At 32.3% G+C, this 24,430-nt stretch overlaps 1 protein-coding gene across 1 annotated transcript; it reads left to right on the forward strand.

Moving 5' to 3' along the window:
- The first annotated feature begins 1,636 nt into the window (after window positions 1-1,636).
- On the forward strand, window positions 1,637-22,490 carry LOC129216994 (uncharacterized). Its single transcript, XM_054851219.1, has 6 exons — window positions 1,637-1,888; window positions 8,313-8,528; window positions 13,477-13,608; window positions 16,195-17,115; window positions 18,534-18,629; window positions 21,888-22,490. The coding sequence occupies exons 2-6, from the start codon at window positions 8,357-8,359 to the stop codon at window positions 22,034-22,036; spliced, it is 1,470 nt and encodes a 489-aa protein (XP_054707194.1). The 5' UTR covers window positions 1,637-1,888; window positions 8,313-8,356; the 3' UTR covers window positions 22,037-22,490.
- The last annotated feature ends 1,940 nt before the right edge of the window (window positions 22,491-24,430 follow it).

The raw sequence follows: 24,430 nt of genomic DNA on the forward strand, positions 1-24,430 counted from the left end.
AACATCCTGCCAAAACTCAGCTTTCTCTGAAGTAGTTGCAACACGAAAAGCGTATAATCATAGTACTGCTCTGATAATGTTTCGGAGGGGGTGGGGGGGGAAGCAAGAGGGGTGGGGGTTGGGACTTTGTATTTTTTTAGTGTATACTTTATGTACTAACAACTTGCAAAAATTTGGCTTTCCCTAAATTATTTGCGACACGAAACCTTTATTGACTCGGCTAAAATGAAATAAGCAGGAAGAATGATTACTGCAAGAATTGGAATTGTAAATAAAATTCTCAGGCAAATAGTTATACATTTGTTATGTGATTAAGCTATTTTAATATTTTTGTGCATAAGTAGTGATTTTCACGGGTTCTCCTTTGCTCTGAAAATGCATTTAGCAATCAGTGGCGCAACTAGAAAATAGTTTTAGGGGAGCATCTTGGGGAAAAAAACTCATCTGATGGGGGACGGGAGTGGGGAGGTTCTCCAACGGGAAAGTTGCGAAACTTGTAGTTTCATGAACGCAGTTTTACACAGTCTTTGGTGATGGTAATTTTAAAGTTTTATTTTTTAAAATTTTATTTAATTTTTTTTAAGTTTTAACGTAGGAATTTCATTAAAAAAAAGTACAATAACTCTTTTAATAAACAAGAATATCAACAGAATAATACATCAATGAAAAAATTAAAAGTACTTACCGCTAAAAGTCAAAAATAAGTGATCCAGTATTAGTATAAAATATTTTCATAACCAAATGAGGACCAGAGATCACCGCATAGCAGGAATGTCGACACAACAAGCTATAATACGATGTTTACTACTGAAAATCAAGGTACCAAGGTTTTTGCCGAATACATGGCAGGAGGCAGCGAATAGTGATTAGTAATTTTTTGAGACGTTTATTTTTCAACTGGCTCATAATGCTTTAATTTGAGTAAATTTTAAACGTTATGCAACGTTTCAAAAATGCTTTTGTAACGAATCTTTAAATCAACGTTTTGATGCGTTGCTTCGGACACGGAAATAATTTTTCGACCACTACACTAGCATCGTGATGAAACGTAAAAGAAACGTTTCAATGTTACTTCGGTCAGTGGCAATGTTCCATTCAATCTTTCATCTGCTGGTGTTTTTGATTCAGTTTTTCAATGCTAATTTTCTGATGAGCAAAGGCTGAAACACAAGAAAGTAGATCTCTTTTCTTCTTCCACAGTGTTTTTATCACACACATATTTTTTTTCCCTTTAAATAAACGAATTTTAAATGAAATAATGATGAAACTGGTAAAGCTCATAAAATATCTTAAAAATGAATAAGTACGCGTGAAGACTTATTTTCTGCTGATATTTATTTGAACTATCATAAGCAATAAAAAGGAGGTCATTGAAACGTTTGATGCGTGAATGAATGATTCACCATTATGTCGTCATCCAAATATTACGCAATTTGAAAACTGCTTTTGAAATATATATAAAATTAAGAACTTCATCACATAATAAACATATTTATTACAAAAGTGATGCAAGGAATGTAAACATCGAAAGAATTTAAGCCTTTGTATCAAATTCCAATTTTTTACTCACTTTTTTGACCTTTGGCATCACCTAAAAAAAAATCTTCAATGTTGTAAGCAGATAAGATATGTAATGGGAAATGGGTCTAGGCTTCTGTAATAAGTCAAATATATTTTTTAATATAGCTCTAATATTTATTAAATTTGTTAAAATTTAGGTGTATCGTTATTTTCAAATGTAATTTACCGATTTCCAAAAGTTGCAATCAAATGTTATCTTCTAAATAATGCATTAGGTGGTATTTACTCTCAAGTGTCATGAATAGTTCTTATGACTGCAGAAAAACATTGCGTGTAAAAATGAGTTATTTTCATGTTGTCTACATGGGTAAATATTTTATTTCATGCAATTCTTTTCACACTTACTCATCTATTAAAATGTATCTTTGAATTTTGTACTCCGCGATTTGATTTGTCAACTTCCTGGACATAGAAACTTAGAAATGTGTGACACATAACACTTCCTGTGCATACTATTCATTTTTACTTCTTGCGTTTAATTTTTTGGTTACAATTATAATAATCCTTCTTGTGCTTTTTCTGTGAAACATTTTCTTTAGATTTGCGTGAAAGAAATTTCATTGAATTCGGTATTATGATTCATCTACCTCAAGTTGCGTTTAATAATTTATTTTTGTAGTTACCATAATCAACATTCCATTAATGTTCATGTGCAAAATTGCAAAACTGAAGTTATTTGCCTAATTAATTTACTGATTTAAAGCAGCTTTAAATCATTCAATATAAATTAATGATGCACAAAATAAAATGCATTTTCTTCTAAAGTCTATTGTTCAATCAAGTTCTGAATTCAATGAAAATATCGTTCGAACTCTTTGTTGCATTTTTTTCTTATTAGAGTGCTAATACATTGATAAGTTATGTGTTCATGAAATATTGGTTGTTTTTAGTTGCCATAGGTGTCAGTGTCTTAGTTATTAATTTCTATTGGGGTGCCAAAGTTGACAATTATTTATGCTTTCTTTGGGTAAAGTTTCATTTGTTTTTGCATAACACATACCTACAATGAAAAGTTTTACAACTTTTTATGCTGAAATAAGTTTTTTTCTCGTAACAGGGAAGTTAAAAAACTAGGACATAATAAGGGATGTCAGGTCTCTGAGACTGCACTACTTCCTTTTTTTTAAATTGGGTAACTAAGATACATTCCTGGATATGTTCTTTGAACTTTTATTTGCGAGGAAAAGATATTTTTTAAATTGAAATTGAAGTATATCTTTTCCGAGAAAATTTGTTATATCCTTAAGATTTTTAAGAAAAAAAAAAGCTACAGTAAATATTTTATTACTAATAATAAAACCGAATCTATTATTTATTTCATTGATTTTTTGACGGTAGAATAAAAGATAGAACTCTAGGACTTTTTTTTTTTTTTTGAAAAATAGATAGAAATCAATTTCTTTCTTCTCTCCCCTAAATTTTTTGAAATTTAACTTCCAAAAATGCAATTGTAGATAACTTTGGAAATTTTTACAGGAGGAGGAGTGTGGAGCTTTCCGCTGGAATTTGTTTCAAAATTTAAGTCCTAAAAACGGAAGCAATATTCTATGATATTAGGAGGAGAGGTTCAGAGGCTGTTCCACTTAAATTTTTCCTAAGTCATGTTTGAAAAACCTAATTTCTGCAATATTAAAAGAATTAGAAACTCCAAAAAGTGTTAACTTTGACCTCATTTGAAAGGGAGAAAAAAATTTTGGGGGGGGGGGATTTGCGCCATTGAGCTTGTGCGGGATGGGCACCCCCTGTAGAGTACGCAATTTTGAAATATTTAATCCATATAAAGAGATTACTTCTTTAGTTAAGGCAAACAATTATTCTCCATCAGTTTTTTCTATTCTGAAATGATTTTGTAAGTTAGGGTCATTCCACGTCAGTTCAACCACACCCCAACACCCACCATCTCAGATTTCAATGAAACTTTGTATACTTCTATGTTTCATAGTCCTATGTAACCTCCTAAAGTATTTCTTCTCTATTTAAAATTGTTTTTATTTTATGACCCTTCAAAGTTTTGAGATTTTGCATTAGTTGTCATTCACAGTTCTCTCAGAATGAACTGCAGCTGTTTGCAAAAAAAATTATTTCTCAACAACTAAAGATAAAAAGTTTTTGAAAATTTTCACATTATACATTAAGACTTCAAGCATTTTAGAAAAAAATATATCAAAGATCTGAATTTATATTCAGCAATTGAAAAAAATTAACAAACTGAAAATTTTAAAAATTTTTCAATAAAAAAATGATTTTCAAAATTTTAATTTTTTGGCATGAGGGTCTAAATTAAAATAATTTATATATTTTTTTAAATGATCAGTAACATGTGTGCTAACATATAAAATGAGAATCTTTAGGGGACTTTGAGGGATTCTGCCCCCTTGCCCCCCTTATTTTGATAAAAGAAAAAAATCGATCACAATCTTACAAACTTAGCTAATTACTAATAGCATCAAAAAAAATTTGAATAATGACATACATTGGTGTTTGAACCCAAATTTAAACATTTTAATACTCAAGATTTTTTTGAATTGAAAGTAGTTAATTAAATAAATTAATAATAAACAATAAAAACAGGTTATCGCGAAATTCGAAATTTTCCTACAACAATTTATGCATACTAAAAATTATTGTTTAGTATGCATTAAGACAACATAGAAATTAAAAGAGAAATCATCTAATTCTAATTTATAACTAGGCAATTAATACAAAGTATCACAAATCCTATAAATACCAGCTCATAGTTCTTAAATTCCTTCTACCTTATGTCTGTTTTCCTACTAAGAAGATTAGAAAATATGTATGTCATTCGAATTATTGTGTTGTGTGTAATCAGATCTAGGCCAAATACAAGTAAAAATTTGATATCTGTCCAGTAATGATTTCTCTAACCAACTGTGCAAAGAACAGACTAAAAGACAAATTCGAAGCTAGACACTTCTAGTTCGCAGAGCTTTTGTTTCATTAATCTAATGCAATATCAAACTGAAACATGGATTTGTTTTCCGCTTATCAAACTGATTAGCCCAGAAAAGTTCAATTTCCCGTGCTCCCTCCAAAAGATTTTTCTGTATTCGCCCCTGAATTGCGGTATGTTGTTTAAAGCCACTTTTTATTTTATACAAACGATTTATAAACATTCTACTCTAAATATTCCTGTTTAAATACAGTGAAACTTCAGTAACTGGACACACTGATAACCCCTGTAACTGGGACATTTATTTTTCTTAGGGTTGGCCCAATGCCAAATTCAATGACGGAAAATCTATCTAGTTTGACACACATTTGCGAGAACCCCCTATCAGTCCACACCCAATTGCTATTCTAGTTCAATTTTTGCTACCAACATTCTTTCATATTAACTTTTTCTCAGAGTTTTAGGAAATCTCTTTTAGAGAATTCTATCTTTTATCCAGGGGAGTAAGCAACCACTCTGTGCTGTTAGTGCAATTCTAAAAGGATAGGATAAAATATACCAAACTGTAGAGAAAGAAGGCACAATTATACCTGTATTCTAAATAAGTGTGAGCAGGACTTTTTATCTTTAACAGACATGACTAACAAGAAGCTTTTATCTCTTTTCAACAATTATGTATTTATGCTTCACAATATATTCAAATATACAGTAAAATCCCTCTAATGCGGACATTAACGGGATAAATTTTTTTGTCCGCAATAGAGAGGTGTCCGCAAGACAGGGGTTCAATAATGTTATTTGCATTGGAACTGGAGAATTAAAAATTGCCCGCATAAGAGGGGTGTCCGTTAGGAGGGGTTTTACTGTATTATTGATTTTACTATATACTTTTCAAAGAAAGAAAACGAAAAGAATAGAAAATTCCTTTACTGGAATTAGTTTTCATAATGTGAATATTAAGCATCAGTAAGTAAGTTGTACACACAGAAACTCTTTAGGAATTAAATTTTTAGAACCCCAGTAAGTTGACGTCCACTTAAGTCGAAATTTTTTCATGTTTTCTTGGTTTATTGAGTTATGGAGGTTCCGTTGTAGTTTGAAATAGCACATTTTATATTAATTTCTTTTCTCTATTCTATTTATTGCACTTAATTGCATTGCACTAGTGTACACTCCCAAAAGCAGTTGAGGAAAAGATGCAAGTTATGTTGGGGGGGGGGGGGAATCCGGACAAATATTGTTTTTTTCCCTTGCAAATACTAATTTAGTTTCTTATTCTCATTAAAAAATATACAAAAATCCATTGAATATGAGAGATGCAATTTATTTCCTCATTTGCTATGAAGGGAGGGGGGAAGGTAATTTACTTTATTTAGAATATATTATTACTAAGCAATCAAGCTATTAACTTTTAAGGGGTGTTAACTATTTTCAAGGAATGAAAAGGATGAATTTGTTGCTGTACAGCAGTAACACTAAAATGAAAAACAGTTCCACTATACTGAAAATACACCGCCAGCTCAGTTATTCCATCCGAGGACTGCAGTTTCGTGCTTTTTAGCACTCATCAGCCCGGAATAGGAATCACATGAGCTGGAGGCGAAAAATCTCTTAAGGGAGCCAAGAGAGCCAAACAAACTGGTAGTTAATACAGAATTAGCAAGCCAGGAGAATTAGGGCGGTAACTTACTACAAAATACAGTTCCACTATAGCAATTTTTCTCAAACATAAGGGTTTAGGTGGGAGGGGGGGGGGATCCTGAAAGTGCTAGAAACTGCATGATTATAAATTGGTGTTAAGAGTTAATTTTTGTTTTCCGTTGTCTTAACTAAAATGCAGTAATCTGTATGCAGATATTATTGTCTGTAACTTTTAAATTTCATGATATCTTATTTTCAGAATGTCTATATTTTAAACTATTTTTAACTATTTCAAATTTAAAAAAAAGCTTAAATATTAAATTTATATGTCTGACTTCAATATTAAACACACTTTATATATATATTTTTTAAAAAATAATTGTTGGGAACTCTGTTTTCAAAGACATAGAAGAGCTTTTCTCTGATGCTTTCGTTTTTTCTGAAGAGGGGGGGGGGGGGGCAGAATCTCTAAAAGACCCATAACTTTTTTCATAGGGGTTGTTAGGACTCATACTCATGATCATTTTTCATTGTTAAACATGATTTTTAAAACTGACCCTGATGTTAAAAATTTGACAATGGCTCTTTTCACCAAAAAAAAAAAAAAAAAAAAAAAATCAAAATTTTTCTTTTTCCAATTTTTTAAAAATTCTTAGTATAAACCAAGATTATTATAATATTTTTAATAAAAATATTCAAAATCTTAGCATTTTTTATGAAAATTTCCGAAAAGGTAAGTTTAGTAGTTGCTAAGAAACAATTTTTCCCCATTAAACAACAGTTCAGTTTGAATGTCTTAAAAATGACAAAAAATGCAAAATCAAAAAATTTGATAAATCTATAATATCAAAATACATTGAGATTGAAAGAAAAAAAAACTAAGGGGTTGCTTTTTACCACAAAATAAGGAAGTATACCAAGTTTCATCAAAATCTGAGGTGGTACATGTTAAAATCCCATTTTTACGGTAGATTAGGGGTGGAACTACCCCATATTTTAAGTTATTTCAAATGAAAAAGAAACTTAGATTTTTTTTTACATTTGAGTCCGATGTTCAACACACTGTATATTTGAATTTTTGTCGTAATTGCTGACAATTCTGTTTTTAAGAATATGGAAGAGATTGTCTGTATGATGTTTCCTGCTTTTTTTTCAGAATGGGGGGGGGGGGCAGAATCCCTCAAAGTCCCCTAATGTTTTTTATTGGATAAGTTAGAATACATATTCATGATCATCTTTTAAAAAAATTATGATTTTTAAAGCTGACCCTCTTGTTGAAATTCAGAATTATGTCAGCACCTTTTTTAACAAAAAAAATTTAAAATTTTCACTTTTCTAATTTTTTAAAAATTTCTTATGTGAACTAAAACTATTAAGATATTTTTTATCAACATTTTCAAAGTCTTTACATTTTATGCAAAAATTTTCAGAAAGATTATAGCATTACTTACCAAGAAACAATTTTTTTAATAAACATCTTCTCAGTTTTGAGTGTCTCAAAAATGATAAAAAATGCAAAATCGCCGAATTTCAAAAGGCTATAAAATCAAAACGAATTGATATTGAAAGAAAAAAAATTAGGGGGTTGCTTATAACCATAAAGGGGATGAAGTATACCAAGTTTTATCAAATTCCAAGACGGTGGGTGTTAAAATCCCATTTTTGTGGTTGACTTGACGTGGAATGACCCGTTATCTAAATTGAATTTACTCATTATTATTCTTAGTGAAAAATGTGGGGGTGCAACTGCCCCTCTTGCCCCCCCCCCCATTTGTCGCTCCTGCCTCAGCTAGATCGGCCCCTGGCTTTGAATACCTTCAACGAAAAAAACATTTTACTGTGTAATAGCAGGAAATTCTGGTCTCACACATAAAAGCAAATTTATCCAAATCTGTTTTGATACCTTTTAATGACAATTGCATTGGATCATGGACTTTATCTAGCGTATTTGTCATAACCTATGTTTTTTTTTTTTTTTTTTTTTTTGGTATATGCAAATGTTCTTTGTTATTGTATTTAAAAAAAAAAAAGTGTTCTGCTTTGTACCTTTTTACATAAATTAGAACTTAACGTAAATGTTCCGAACAGAATGAAAAATCACTGAAGTTGAGTATTTATTCCTGCTTATGTATTCCATTTATTTTGAATGGATAGATTTTAATATCACTTCTCCTTTTAGCTTTTTCAGTGTACCCCAAAGTGGTGTGATCTTTCATTTTAAATATGCCACCACCTCCTCCGCCGGCACCTCCACCGTTGCCTAAGCTGCCAACTGGGGCGAAATCAGGCAACTCTCAACCACCTCCTGATCGAAATGCTCTACTTTCACAGATCAGGAAGGGAACACAATTGAAGAAAGCTGAGACAAATGACAGAAGTCAGCCCGCCATTGAAGGTAATTTTATGATTTTTTAAAAATATTTTGTGCATTTTAATTGGGTGGTTGCATCTAGTTGTGTTCTGATGGTATTTTTTCATGCATTAATGTCAGAAATCGGGTACCATTCATTACGGTTTCTCCACCTCTGAAAAAAAAATCGCTATTTTCAACAAACTCCAATCTTTCAACGATCAAGTTGATAATTATTAGTAATATTTATCCTGTAAACCTGTTGAAATACAAGTCTAAAATTATATCACTTTAATAACTTTTCCCCCCATTTATTATTTTGACCTGAAAGAAAAAACCATGGTTAAAAACCAGATAAATTTGCTCCTATTTTGCTCCTATCATTTGATCATCAGGGGGAAATTTACTATTTTAAGCAAAGGCTATATTTGCCAAATTTGGGCGAAAACAACTATTTTTCATTCAGTTGTGAAAAACAGCAACTATTACAGTGAAAAAGTGACTACTTGTATTAATACTTTTTTTTTCCTTTGGCAAAATCTTCAGTTGTCAGTTTACTCCCTACTCTTCAGAAAAAAAAATCAAGACTGTTTTACAGTTTCTTTTTTCTTTTCTTGTTTTCTTTTTGAAAATTTATTACATTATTATGACATAAATGCTATTTTTAAAAAAAATGCTTTAGAAACTATTTTCTGCATCAATCGACTATTTTGGAGTCTTTTATATTGTAGGCTACTAAACCTACAATTTTTAGTAATGAAACTCAGTGACAACCCTGTATTTATTACATTATCTGTGAATGTAATATTGGAAAAAATGGGGCAAACAAATACAAATGAGATGATCAGCAACAGGCATTGGGCCCAGCTAGTCTTGTCCTATCTGTTTTATTCGTCCCTAATGAAGATCAATGGCTCCCTCAAAATTATCGATCCACCTCCTTACTCATTACGGCCTCTCCCGATACTCTGTTTCAAAATGCCCACAACTCTACTAAAGTAATAATTTTTCCTAAATTCCTAATTAGCTTCAGATTTCAATAGCCTAAAACAATGCCCCCCTGGTCATGCTTTCCGTACAAAAATTTAACACATTTACATCTTTCGTTTTGATAAAGTTAAAAAACTGAATCATGTCCCCTAATATCATTGAAGTTCAAAACTGTGTGTATACTCAAATAGCAAGGCTAATTTTTTATTAGGCTTGCTAGAAAATTATGTGAAGCAACAAAAAATTATAAGTTCTTAGAGACTAAACTTCGATCACAGATTTAAGTCTTCTGAAACTAGATTATTTGCACTTTCCACTTTTAGAGGGTTGGATTTTTCGGAAGCTTTTTGTGTACACATTTATATTAGTCTTTTACAGTTTCTCACATTTCACTTTCTCTAAAAGATCTTGAATTTGCATTCTCTAATATTTCTACGGACAATCGTAACTCAACAAATGCTAAAGCATGGTCTGTCCAGGATTTTTCACAGGGTCCGTTTTTTGTAAAAATGAATTAATTTTGTGAAAATTCAAATAATTTTGCAAAAAAAAAAAAAAAAAAAGATTAAAACGTCATTTTAGAATTTAGAGATGGCACAAACTGCATCATTTAAACTATGTTGAGAATATCTTTCCGTGGTGTTTTTTAGTATTTAGCAGGGGGAGGGGAGGAGGGGGAGCGATGGCATCGCTATCTCAGGTATCAATATTTATCTACAATTCTACATTACGTTAAATTATACTAGAAATATTTCTGTACAGTATTTAAAATAATTGTAACAAAAAAAAAAATTCAGGCAAGGGTTCAGCATTTTACTTTTTGACCCAAGACGCACTTAAAAATCACAGAATTTCATTTAAAACTTATAAATTCTGTGATTTTAACAAAAAAGAACAAAATAGGATTCCCTCATTGGATATTAAAAGACGGCATTTTTCAAAATGCAGACATCTAAAGAAAAAACGGTAACTAAAAGAATTTATTTAAAGTTAATCATCCTTGTTAGCATCGAAAACTCAAACCCATATAATTTTCTACCAAAATAACAGTTTAACATCGCACCCCACCCACCCACCCACCCATAAAAAGGCTGATATGTATTATTATTATTGTTGTTTATTAAATCATGAGTGGGAGAGAAGTGCTTACCAACATCTTTTCAGAAACAAAGGACAACACGACAGCACCCACTACACCCAACACCACCGCTGCTAATTAGCTGTGATAAAACAAAAAAACAAAATTATTTAAATGCAAACTTATTTTCAGCTGTTAATTTCTTTCCAAGAAACAAACAACAAGCATTATATTTATTTGGAAGTAGCAATAATTTATCGCTTGCAGGAGCATTGCAAGAGAGAATTTTTTTTCTTTGCAAAACTAGCAGATTTTGTATAAGCTGATCCCTCTAATTTGACTTTAAAAAAGGTTCCAAAAGTTATCGGTTTTATACACGGAAATATGCGTTACTTTGCTTTCAGATTTGCTCTTTCAACAAACAATTTGTGAAAGATCCGTTTATCAGAATTTTGTGAAAGGTCCGTTTTAGTTGATCGGGTTTATGTGAAGGGTCCGTTAACGGACCCAAATATCCTCCGGCCAGACCCCTGGCTGAAGCCTGACTTGTTTTGAAACTGTCTTTTAAGTATTTCAGCATTACTCTGACAAGTCTTTCTTTCTTTGCTAGGAACTGAAAAATGGGGCGATTGCCTTTGAAACTAGTTGCCTATTTTGATCTTATTTGCGCCTATTGATGATGTTCGTAGTTTGACACTTTAATTGAATTGTTTTAATCGGAAAGGCTATGCCAAGAGCTGTCCATGGTTACGTCGTACCTGTCGACTGCACCAAAACCTGTACAATAAAAGAAAACCTTTTTTTTTTCTGCCTGACTCAGGAAGTAAAGAATACTTCAAATTTATTAAAGAAATAAATTTAAGCATTAAATTGGGCTGGTGTTTGCAGGGCTTAATTTGCATTGAAGCTCCCGGGAACTGAACTGTAATTATTTTCAATTTCATGGACATTTTAACATTTTAGGCAAAATTCAGGCTATTTACACATAAAAATAAGTTGTAGGGACAATAATGCTCCTGCACTTCTTTTGTTAGAAAAAAAGCACTGGCATTGTCAGTCCCTCCAGTCAACACAATTATTTCTTTAATTTGCAATCTTGCTCATTAAGTAGAAAACTGAAAGCTTTTGAAATCTACTTAATTACCTCAAATAACAAGAGAAGATAGTTTGTAAGAGCCAGATAATCGTGAAAGAGTCCCGTAATAAATGTTTGAACAAGGTCTATCAACTGTTGAGACCAGCTGCTGCTTTGCTTTAATATTGGCTTTTTCAAACAACCTGAAAACCTTAGCCTTCCCTAAATCTGGAATGAATTTTATCTTATTGTCTAGTTGACTGTCATAAAAGTTTTAAACTTAAACTCTTTGATGAACTTTTTTTAAGTTTGTGTCATCTTCTAAAAAAATTTTATGTTTATAATATTGTAATTTTTTTAAGAGGTATCCACAACTATTGAACGACTTTCATCTGTTATGTCCTATGGAAACAACTATGGTTGCTTTAAAAATACATTTTTTTTTTTTTTGCAGTGTATCTAAAATTTTTAAATTATTTTTTAAAAAATATCTGTGGTGGTAAGCCATTTTTATTCCTAGTTATCAAAAGCTAGCTGTTCTCATTGATTAATGTGTATTACAAATTCACATGTGTTTTGTTCAGTTAACTTTTTATTATTATTAATATTGTGTTGATTGATAATTAGGTTTCAATGAAGTATTTTCGATTTCAAAAAGTTTTAAAATCTTTAAATTGAGCAGATGGTTTTGAACTAATTTTAAGCCTGTATTGCTCTTTTCGTTTTGCCTCCGATGTCAAGCTGAAAATTTTGGGAGAGACCTCGAAATATTTAAGACCAATTTGGCATCAACTTTACAATATATTTCAGGATATTGGTTTCCTTTCATGCAAAGGAGGGTGTGAACTGTGATTGTTGCAATAAAAATTAATACCATACAATATACAGCAGTAAGTTACCGACCTTAAACCTGGACTAAGACAGAACTACATACAAAATATGGATAGCCCAGTTAGGCTATCCAGACTGTAGTTTTGTCGTCATGTAGTACTACCTAGCTGACGTAAGAGTGGTAACTTAGTGCTTGATGCCCAAGCTTTGCCTCAGTTGACGCATTGAACCACACCATTTTAGCAGACTCTCGCTGGTGTGCCAAATTTCTTTTGGCTACCAGTTTGTTGGCACTCTCAGCTTTAATGAGATGACATCTGCCTCCAGCTCGCTTATTGTCTATTCTAGATTAATAAGTTCATAACAAGGATGAAACTGCAGTCTCTGAATAGCATTACTGGATTGTTAGTATTTTGTATACAATATACAGTTTGTTTATACAGACTAATTGGGACCTCAAGCTATTTGGAGAATAAAAAATCTGAGTAGTAGGAATAATAGCAAAAAAGTTTTTAAATAAACAGACTTACCATTCATTACGACAAAAAATCATGCTCTATAACAAAATTACATTTAAATTTTATAACATTCTTAAAGATATAAAAAAATTTCCATCATTTCTTAACAAAGAATTGATCTACCGTCTCCTGTTTCAAACACATGTGGCACTTAAGAGAAGCATGTGCACACAGATTCTGAATTATTTACAGATCAAAAAAAAAAAATGTTTCTGTTCTTTAGTTACATTCTTGCTATCATAAATTATCCTTACTGATGACTGGATAAATAAAGTTCTGCTGTTTATTTTACTCGTATAACTGTTATTTAATTCATTCAAAAATTTTGTAAAGTTTTCAAATCAAAAGTGCATGTTTATTGATAGTGAATTAATTGAACAGTAATTAATTAAAACATAATCGAACAATATTAAATTACTGAAAGATTATTTTATTGCCATTTCTTTCTTATTATTTAGTAGCAACTACAGCTATTTTAATGTTTTGTTTGTGTTTAATTAGGTAAAACATCTTCAAGTACTTCAAATAAAAGAACTGTAGATAGTAAATCTAATGGCCCATTCCCAATTATTCCTCCTGGGGGATTATTTGCCCAAGGCATTCCAAAATTGCGGCCTACAACTCCTCGTAATGGTAAATATTTTTTCATAACAGCAAGGTTTACTGTTAAAAATTAATATGTGTTCACTTTTGAATTTTGCTTTGAAATAAATTGTATTTTGTCATGAAACTTGCTAATATGATATTGTAAAATTCCCAATCATATGCGAAACAACTTTTTAACTTCATTTTAATGAGAATGCAGAAGTGAACTTCTTTAGTTATGTTGAACAGATTAGATGAGTTACATTTTCATTGTATTGTATGTTTAAATGCAGTGGTATCTGGCCATTTTTTTCAGTCAATTGCAATAATCTGTCGGAATATTCAGCCTTATTAGACACTCCAAAGTAAAACATATTTAGACAGCAAAAATTTTAGTTATAACTTAATAGCTTCATTCCTTATTGTTTTTATTTGGGAAATCAAAATGAGGGGGGATAGGGGGGTCAATTCAAATGCAAATTGGGTCTGCTTTGCTTTCCTTCACAATATTCTTTTTTTTTTTTTTTTTTAATCCTACGCCTATCTGCGGTTTTTCTGCCATTAATCAATGAGCAGCCCAATTTGATGAAGTATGGGAATGAAAATGGGAATTAAGCGCTCTTTGAGTTGTTGTTTAAAAACTTTAAAATAATGAAGCAGTTCCTGAGATGATTACCATCATTCTCACCCAAGCGAGTCAGAGGACAACAGGACGAATCCTTCACTCCAATTCTATGCAGATGTTTTTGCAAATAGTCATGTCCAATGATAACACAAAAATAAGCCACTCCAACAGATCAAAGCAATGAATTTTGGATTCTATTACTTTTCTTGAGCAAGGAATGACGGAGTTCCACTCTCTATCCATAGCTGTGTCACTATATGAAAAAATCATGTTCTTAATTTTTTAAAAACAATTCGTTTAATGTTATGCAGATCTGGTAAGGCCAACAGAGATCTAGCCTTAGCAAGTTGATCCACAGCTTATTTCTGAAAATGCCACAATGACTCGGAATCCGTTGGAGCACAACACTTTCCCCCGTTTTCTTAAGTTTAAATAGTTTTATTCTACAGAAATGGATATGAGCATTTTCAAAGACTTATGTGATTTTAATCTCTTACTTGTTGGTCTATAATAAGGTAGAAAGTTATTTTTTCTGTGCAGGATTTTTTCAGCAAGGTTTATGGTGCTTTATCGGCATCTTTGACTGAAAGGTTTTATCTCTGTCTGGAGCTCCATTAAGAGCACCCCCAGCAATCAATCACAACGTGTTGTCTTAAAGAATCTAAGGCAGTTATCAAAACTTCATTTCCATATTCAATAACAGGTCAACCATAGCTTTTATAGGCAGTACACAAAACATCTTGAGTTGAGCCCCAAGTAACGTCTGCTAAACGTTTTAGTAGTCTTGATCTTGAATATCCTCTATCAACGGCTGTAACAATATGCTTCTTCCAAGTTAATTTTGGGTTCAAATGAAGTTGGATGTTGTGTTTTGTACTGAGGGAGAACAATTGAACCATGTTGTTTTCATAAGTCCAGGTGCTCAGGATATTTAAGGTCTGTTGAAGTACACTTTCCAAGCCAGTAAGTCAGATCTGGTAGCACTCATTACTATGTCATCAGTAAACAGCAAAATATGCCTGCGACAATTCTTGAAATAGTGCCCATTAAATCATTTATCATTACATTGAAAAGAACAGGGCTTAGAATTCTATAAGCTTTACACTCATATTTATTTGCAACAAGTTTTATATGTGAAAGCAAATATTACTCCTTAAACGATACACCTTCATTTGTACAATGTGCTTCAAAACTTCAGGTTTTCTGAAAAAAATGTACTCACACTTTAACTGTCCCTAACATGCTGCCTTTTTTGTATTGGAGATGTGATTAATTAATCACAGTATGGCGAGAAATATAGGAAGTTTGTCCTAAAATTTTATCGGAAGACCGAAACCAGCATTGAAGTGCAAAGATGATTCAGAAGGCAATTTTCAAAACCACCAATGTGTTGTGTTTTTGGATGTACCTGCTCTGGCTCAAAAAAAAATGAAATGTAAAAAGTTTTTTTACCGTACCAATAACAAAATTAATGTAACTAGTTGGAACTTTCCATTTTCAATTTTCTATTTTCTTCAATTCCAAGTACTGCATCACTTTTAAATTTAAAACAGGTGAAATGTAGATTTTTCTTAGAGTAAATGAACAATTAACTCCTGCCATTTCAAAAAAAAAATTGCTTTATTTTCAAATATTCAATTCTTTTTTACTGAACTATGTTGGAGGGAAATATTATAAAACATTTTTGAAGAGTTTCTCATATGGGGAAGAAATAAATGACTTAAATGAGAGTTATAAAACCGTGTTGCAAAAATTTTCGAATGGAGTTCATATAATTGCCTGCCCTTGTTCCCATGTTGACATCAAATATATAATATGCTGTACAAAATTTTTGAACTTCAAATACTTTTCTGAAGACATTCTCATATCACAGTTATATTGTGCTCTTCAAGAAACTTAAATATTCTATTGAAAATTTTGTTTTAAATAAAGACAATTGTTTCTAATTATATGAACTTAACTGTTTTTATCATGTTTGAAAATTTTTATTTACCAAAATATCTTTCTAGGTGACAGTGCACCATCATCTCTAGTTATTCAGAGTATAAAGTCTGGCAGTAGTGCTTCATCTTTGGATCATTTGCGGGTCGGGCAACTGAGTGGAAGTCGTTCACAACCTCCTAGTCCTGTATCAAAGCCGCGTGTTGCAAATTATCGGACTCCTAGTTTAGAAATTAAAGAAAATTTCAATGCATCTGGTGGAAACCCAAACTTTCCTAATGATGTCAATTTCAAAGGTCCTGCTCCGATTCCTCCACCAGCCAGTCAAAAACCTGTCTTCAGATCCAACACGAAAGTCGAACCCTCTGTGCAACCGGACTCATCCGTGAAGCATACGACAGTCAAGCGCTCTGCATCTCAGACGAACCTCGGACAGAGACCTCGCCTTACTCGCCCGCCTCCCAATGTGAAACCTCCCCCACCCCCCAAAAGCAGTCCCGTTGCTCCACCCCAATCTGTGCCTCCTCCCCCGCCGTCAAAGCCTCCGAACATCCTCCGGAGGCAGAGCTTCGGAACCGGGGAAAGTCACAACTCACGATTTACTTCCATGAAACTGTCTGTTGCCAATAATAGTGCCCCTAAGCCCGTGGCCAAAAGCATAGGGCCACCTCCGCCTCCTCCACCGCCCCCAAGGAACAATAGTGCACCAAATGATCTCAATCAAATGGGCACAAATTCCTCGCCAGGCAATCACTGGAATAAAATGAACATTGCTCCTCCCCCGCCTCCTAATCGAGCTGCATTGGTGAATAGCAGATCGGCGCCAGTCAGGCCGCCTCCTCCAAGGGCACCGGCTCCTCCTCCTCCACCACCACCACAGCACCAGTTTCCTGCTCACCCTGCTCCACCATCACAGTTGAAAGCAATGCCAGCAACTAACATGGCACCTACGCCGCCAACTAGGGTATCTTCAATGAAACAGTCGGCTGGTAAGAATCGACTTTTCTCAATTTGATGTTATGCAAATTTTAATCATTCATATAAAAAAACTTCATTATAGTTTGCATTCTTGTGCATTGAATTTCACCTAACTAGAAAAGCCAGTGCTTTAACATGAAATTATTTTTTATGTTATAATTTTTCCTCTATCTTACATGTGCAAAAAAAAGTACAGTGGAACTCCAATTTTACTTATCCTGTCCGACTAGTGATAAAAAATGTACGCAGTGGGAAATTTTAAAATCTAGGGCATTGTTGAAAATCTAAGCATTTCGTATACCTGACCATTCTACTGGTTTTTCCAGTTGTTTTCTGGATTTTGAGCATTTCTCTCGATTTCCCAATTCTACATAATTAAAAATCTACTGAATTTTATAAATCTTTGCAAAAATCCCTTTGTTTAAGGAATTTTGTGAAAAAAATCCTTTAAAATTGTGTTGGTAAAGATTGTCCAGACGTATGTACTCCATGGTTTGAAAGCTTATCCAATTTAGCTACATTATGAATGCTTATTAAGTCAGATCAAAAGTAAATTTTAACTGTGTATTAAGCATTAATTTAACTTTTATTCTTCCGTTTTGTGTTTCAATGAATTATATAATGCAAAGATGTGATTGTACTAAAGGTCTCTAAAAGGGATCATAAAAAATCTCCAGGATTTTTTCCTTGCAGGGTTGGCAGGTATAATATTGTTTAAAAATTGATACTTACCCAATTAACTAATGGACCAAATGTGTAACTTTGTTTTTTGTTTTTCAATGCAATTTCATTTATACAACTTTTTTTTTTTGCAAACTTGCTTTTTGGTTGACATTTGCAAATGAAAATTGTTTTAAATTTTTATGCTTTGAATAACTTGATCATCTGTGGGAACATCCTCTATTATTTCTTCTTTGTCTTCATTACCATCATCAGGAGTGGATATTATATCCAAATCAAAAGAATTTGCGTTGAGGCCATACTTGTAAAAGAAGACTTGACGGTGGGAAAAAATTTCTTTCACTGACAAAGGACACTAAGACGTAACAAAAAGAATGCCCGAGTACCTTCAAACAGCTGTAAAACAAATTTGTCTTCTAAAAAAAATTTAAAAAAGAAAACGTATGTATCAGTCCTGTAGATGAAAAAGGCTTTTCATCTGTTTGTTAAATTATTAAGCAGAGTTTCCGAAAAAGGTAACATAAAATCAGGAATATTTTAACATTTTCAGTATCACAATTTTCACGGCCAAGCAAAAAATGATGTCGGAAGAGAAAAAAAGTGTGACGGACAATTTAATCGTTATTCCGGCATATCATCAAAGCATTATTTTTTACCTATTATACCATAGAGCTGATGTTTTTTTTATGTGAATTTTTAAGGTCAATTCTGATACTATGCTAATTATGTATTCTTAATTTTTAAACAGATTTTGAAGAAAGGTTTAAATCTATGTTTTGCCCAGCACAAAATTTGCCAAAACCTGACAAGTTCATGAACATTCAGAAAAGTTATCCTAGCAAATGTAAGTGTAATATAATTACATTTTAAGCTTCTTTCTTCAGTTTAAACATTAGTTTTCATCCTAATGCATCATGTGGTGAAATTTTTATAATTTGTTTATAAGTTCATCTGCGTTTTTATTATTATTAAAGAAACTGTTTTATTGTCTTTTACTAGACAAATCAGTTAAATTTAAAATTTTTGGATAGAGCAATACAGTAAATATTGCTGTAAAAGGTGGAATTTAAACTATTGTCAAAAATTGTCTTAAATTTAAATAAAATTATCTTTTATCTGATTAATGCTGTAAGTTTTTTAATTGTTAGAAAGTATAAAATCATAAATAAATGGTTCAGTTTTTGCTAAAACATTAATTTATTACTGAATCTAGATTTTTGTCTAATTAAAATATAGGTAGCCATATTTGTCATTATGCGTAAGTGTCATTTCTGGAGCATGGTTAATTTATTTAAATAAAAAATGATTACCCTTTTTATTTTTGAACTTTGTTTTTAAAATAACATATAAGCAATATATTAAAACAATTATTCACGCAGAAAATGGTATGCATATTAACTACTTTTATTTGTAATGAATCGTAATATGGGTTCAAGGTTTTTCCAATGGGATATTACCTGTTCCACTTAATATCACTTCTGAAAATAAAAAATAGCCTTTCAATTTCTTATTCTGCAATGAAACGAGATCTTTATTCAGGGATGAGATTTTTCCGGCTTTTTCTGTTGACTTTTAACACCTTTCCTCCTATTCCTTCTTTTTTTGCCTCTTTCAAGCCCTATTTTTCTCAAAAATCGGAAAAGAATACAATTTTTCTTAAATTTTTAATCCTCGATTTCTTACTTTTTCCCCTCGAATCTTCATCCTTTGCAATATCTGCTAAAAACGTATGTTTTGGAATCATGCCAACGACGTCAAACTCGTACTGCGCCGAAAGTTGCATGCCTCGTTTGAGATTTCAATCTTTTTGCATCCTGCTAGTATTTCAATTATTTTTGATGTTGGGTGGTTTTTTACTGTATGTTACCTTATATCTGCTTATTTTATTCATCATTTCAATAATATTATTTTAGAAAAAATGCAAAAGTCAATCAAAAAATGTGGCTCAGCACCCACAGTCTCAAATTTTATTGAAATTTGGCGTGGTTACCTTTTTTTGTGTGTGTATTTAAGAAAGTGTGAAAAATATTTATGATGAATCTCAAATGGTTTAGGCTTTACAGTCTGTTAAAAGTTTTGGGATTTCATAATTAAATAAGGCAGTTGTAAGTTGTTCTTTTGATTCCGAAATCATATTAGGAAGTTTTTAAAAACAAATTTTGAGTTCCAATGCAAGGAAAAAGATAACCAATCATTTATATACCTATATATATTTATTTTCAGTTCTTACTATGAAAAGTATGTTCTACCACATAGGGAAATTTTAGATTTTTCCTTTACATACAGACCTCCTTTTAAAATTTGTGTTCACACTTGTTTAACACTGTAAACTCAAATGTTTTTAATGAAAAAAATGTATTTTTCTCTAAACAATTTGAAAAATTGACACTATTATGTGATGCAGCCAAGATTGACCTCTGGCTCCTCCAACCCTTTGTTCAAAGACTCAGGGTTTGAAATTATTGCCTCTTTATCAAAATTCAGATTTATTTAAGAATAAACACTCTTGGAAGAAATGGTACAATGCAGCTTATTGTACAGAATTATTACTTACACTTAATTTAATAGGTATTACCTTTAAAACTGGTAAATTAGTCATTTTTTGTTGAATTTCCAGGTTCTATTTTGATGCAGTTTTGATTATCATCCCTTTTACGAAATTTTTTTGGATTTCATCCTTTTTGCTCTCTGACCACTCTCATCCCTGTTTATTAAAACGTTTTCCATTGTCAGAAATCTTACAATAGTCAGGTATACTTTTACTGCTTTGAACGTTCTATATGAGAAAATTCAAATAACTATTCTAAATTTTGTAACTCAAAAATCTCAGCCACTCTCGTACACATCAAAACAATTAATCAGGATCACTATTCCCATAATAATAAATTTGTTGTTATGGGGGCTTTGAAGAAATTTATTGCTTAACGGTTTTTTCTCAAAGAATAGTGTAATAAATTTTGACTCCGAGTTCCATTTTGTCTTGTTTGTTTTGTTAATTTGCTGTTTTTACCATTTAAGCTTTCTGCTGTTCATTCTCACCCATTCATACTTCACGGTTTCTCAATGTACCGTATTACCCCGCATTATCCGGCATCCGGAAAAAGGCGAGGTTGACCAGCATGCTGGGAAATTCAAATTTTCTCGCATGCCAGATATTTTGAGGTTTATTTTGCAACAAAACAAAAGTAAATTTCCCCATTAAGTTCCAATCAGACAGCCAACTACTGTAAGGGAAAAAATTAATAAATCCCGAAAATAACCTTCTTTCAAAAAAAAATGTATTGCATAGGGGAGGGTGGCCGAAAGTGGGTAGTCGTTCGTATGCCCCCCCCCCGGTTTGTTAGCGGCAATGAATACATATGTCGTGTTTCCCCCCCCCGAGTTATTATCAGTCCCAGCGAAGCAGCAGTGAAGTGGCATGGCACAACCAGGCTTAAAATTTTTTAAATGACACTTTTTTTTTAAATGAAGTTTTGTGACTTGTGATTAGTTGAAGACCAGCTTTTTTTTTTATTCTCAATAGAATTAGATCTATATCATATAATTCAACCTCTATAAGTTGACTACTAAAGTAGTGCATCGAAAGTGGTCAACTTATGCAGGTTTCACTGTACTTACACACTGCGATTCCCTTCAGAAAATGTGCGTGTTGCGGGCGAGGAATTAGCATTAGATCTAAAATTCTTTACCGGTTAGAAAAACGCGTTATAGCCATTTCGCGTAAGTCGGATCGGGTTGTATCGGGAGTCGAATAACTTATATTCATTTAAAGCTGAACATATATTTTTATAGTATTTTTTTTCCCTAACCTCAATTTTTCCGGCTTGCCGGAAAGGACCAGGCAAGTGTCATTGAAAATCTGGTGACCCCCAAATTTTGCGGCATGCCGTATAGTGCAGGGTAATACGGTAATATTTTTATAGTATTTTTTTTCCTAACCTCAATTTTTCCGGCTTGCCGGAAAGGACCAGGCAAGTGGCATTGAAAATTTGGTGATTCCCGGGTTTTGCGGCATACCGTATAGTGCAGGGTAATACGGTATTAAAATCTGTTTTGGACATCCCAAATTCCAATGTATTGATTAAATTTTTACCTCTTACAGTGAACCGACAGAAGCAAAGCACGAGACGATTGCCTCCTCCTCCCCCGCCCCAAAATAGAACAAACTTGACTGATGCTGGCCGTAGTCAACCTGTTCTCCACATCCAGTTGGATTCGGGAATCTTTTCCAACAATGTCGCTCATTGTTGATCCTGTCTTTCAGATGCATAAAAGTGACAGAATAACAAACTGAACTAAACATAAACTTTGCTTGTAAATAGATAAAACCAATAACATTGGCTGTCACGTGACTGGTTGCCTGTAAAAGAAAAGGATAATGATTCTTCAAGACTTCGTTCCTTAGTCTCTTTGCCCTGCAATCATGTGGCTGACTGCATCGTAACTTGTAGCATATTTGTTTAATGGCGGGGATATTTTAACCTGCGGTATTGTTGTGTAATATGGTGAATATATTTGCACTTGTAAAAATTGTTAGCAATATTTAAGAGAAAATAATTTTTCAAAGAAATTATATTTCTAATTGTAAATAGGAATCTATCAATAAGAGAGCGATCTAATGAAAACCTTCAGATTCCTAAGCTTCATATTTTTAATATTTCTATTTTGCTTCAATTGTAGTCAAATTAAATAATTTCTTAATATCTAGTGCTTGTCTTTATTTTTTTTTATTTTTATTTTTTTTTATTTATTTACTTATTTTCCCAGACCTGCTGAATGCTGAAAAAAAATGGCAATTTGAAAATTGGCAATTCTCTCAATTATTTTTAAATATTCTGTGAACCAATGTCCTGCTATCTCATGCTTCGTTTGAATTGAATTTTACTAAGACATTGCAATACGAAATGTTGCCGAATACACATTTGTAAAATTAAAAGTATCTTTTTCTTTTTTTACCTTTTTTGTGAACAAAATGAAAATGTTAATTGAAAGTCTTATTTGCAATATTTTACGTAAGTCGTTTAAAAAGTTATGGGTCATTCATTCTCAGATAAAGAGCAATTTCTTGTCCTGGGCTAAACAATACTAATTTAAGCCAGCAGGGACACCAGTTCCTGGGGTGTTGCGGTGCTCCAGCATCCCCCAAAATTATTTCTGGGGGTACCAGGCACCCCCCACAGCCAGTACGTTAAAGAAAATAGGGGATACTATAAGAAAAATCTACATATTTCCTAAATAAAGATGACCTGCAGACTGAAGATCAGCTGCCACAGAAAACGGCTTGCATTTTTCTTCCTGCCCCCCATTGTAATGGCCAGGGTTCGTACGGGTCATGGAAATCCTGGAAAGTCATGGAAAATTGAAGTTTTCACTGAAGGTCATGGAAATTTATTTCAAGCCATGGAAAATTGTCCTGGACAAAGAGAAAGTAACAGTAACTAAAAGAGCATTAGAAATCGTGAGTGATTTAACAATATAACACATAAAAGCTATTCAAAGTGGAGAATTGAACAATCCCCAAAATCAAACCTGAATTTTGAAATTTCATTACATCCACTTCTGCTGCAGCCACTTGCCTTTTTTTTTTTTTTTTTTTTGCGAGGTGATTTTACTGCTTGATCATCGCTCATTTTGAATTTACTTTTATTTTCAACATTTCTTATGTTTTATATTCTGTATAGTAGCGAACTTGCACGTTCCTGGTTTAGCCACGCCCACTCAAAAAACGCAATTTAATTGCATCAAAGTTCGTTTCCATCACTCTTAAAAACTTGATTGCTAAATTTATCAGAATTTATCTTAATTTGTTGAAGGTTTTAGAGAATAAAGATCTTTAGTCAGGCGATAGAAGACAGAAAAAGGAGAATTCTAATACTCGAAACATTAGTGCCCATACATACAGCAAGCTAAACTAATCCATACGCCTCACAGCTACGTTCAATGTCAGGAATCAAACATTATGTCCTGGAATTTCTGGACCTATTAATGTATATGCATTTTAAAATGTGCAAATTAATAAACAAAGCAAGTACTTTTGGATCAGAAGATTTATTCACTACTGAATGGTTTTTTTACATAAATATCTGGTTTTGAAACATGAAGAACTAAACTATGTAGCTTTACTTTACAGAACCAAAATACTGTCAAGTTAAGTGGATGGTTAAATGCACTGTTGACACTAAAAGGCAACGTTTGAAGCAAATTTATTGAAACTTAGTGATGACTCATTTAATCTTGTCCCATTCATTATCATTCTGAATGTTTGTAACAAAGATATTAGACATATAAGCATCATCATATTTAGAGACGTACAGAGTACTCGATAACTACTCGGCCAATTTGCCAAGTACTCGGTACTCGGCCAATACCGAGTAGTTGCAAAAAATTGAATATTGTCCAAGACACATACTAAAATTTATTTTAAAAAAAGAGCAAGCTTATATTCTGCAATCATTTACAATTAAAATTTATAAGTCAAATTTAAATTTTGAGAAAAATGAAGTTTGTAATGCTCCAATGGAATAAATCTTTATTTTAATGTCCCCAAAGTTAATTAAACTTATTTATTAAAAATTATGCAAAAAAGGTAAGTATAGAAAATATGGAATTTTTATATTAAAAATGGATTTTTGCTACAAACAAAAA

Source organism: Uloborus diversus, chromosome 2 (assembly GCF_026930045.1).
Source record: "Uloborus diversus isolate 005 chromosome 2, Udiv.v.3.1, whole genome shotgun sequence".
Lineage (NCBI taxonomy): Eukaryota > Metazoa > Arthropoda > Arachnida > Araneae > Uloboridae > Uloborus > Uloborus diversus.

Bases quoted from the DNA above. Each gene is read 5' to 3' on its own strand.
- LOC129216994 (XM_054851219.1), top strand. From the start codon at position 8,357: ATGCCACCACCTCCTCCGCCGGCACCTCCACCGTTGCCTAAGCTGCCA. The intron at 13,609-16,194 runs GTAAATATTTTT...ATATCTTTCTAG, and splicing joins GCCTACAACTCCTCGTAATG to GTGACAGTGCACCATCATCT. The intron at 18,630-21,887 runs GTAAGTGTAATA...TACCTCTTACAG, and splicing joins GAAAAGTTATCCTAGCAAAT to TGAACCGACAGAAGCAAAGC.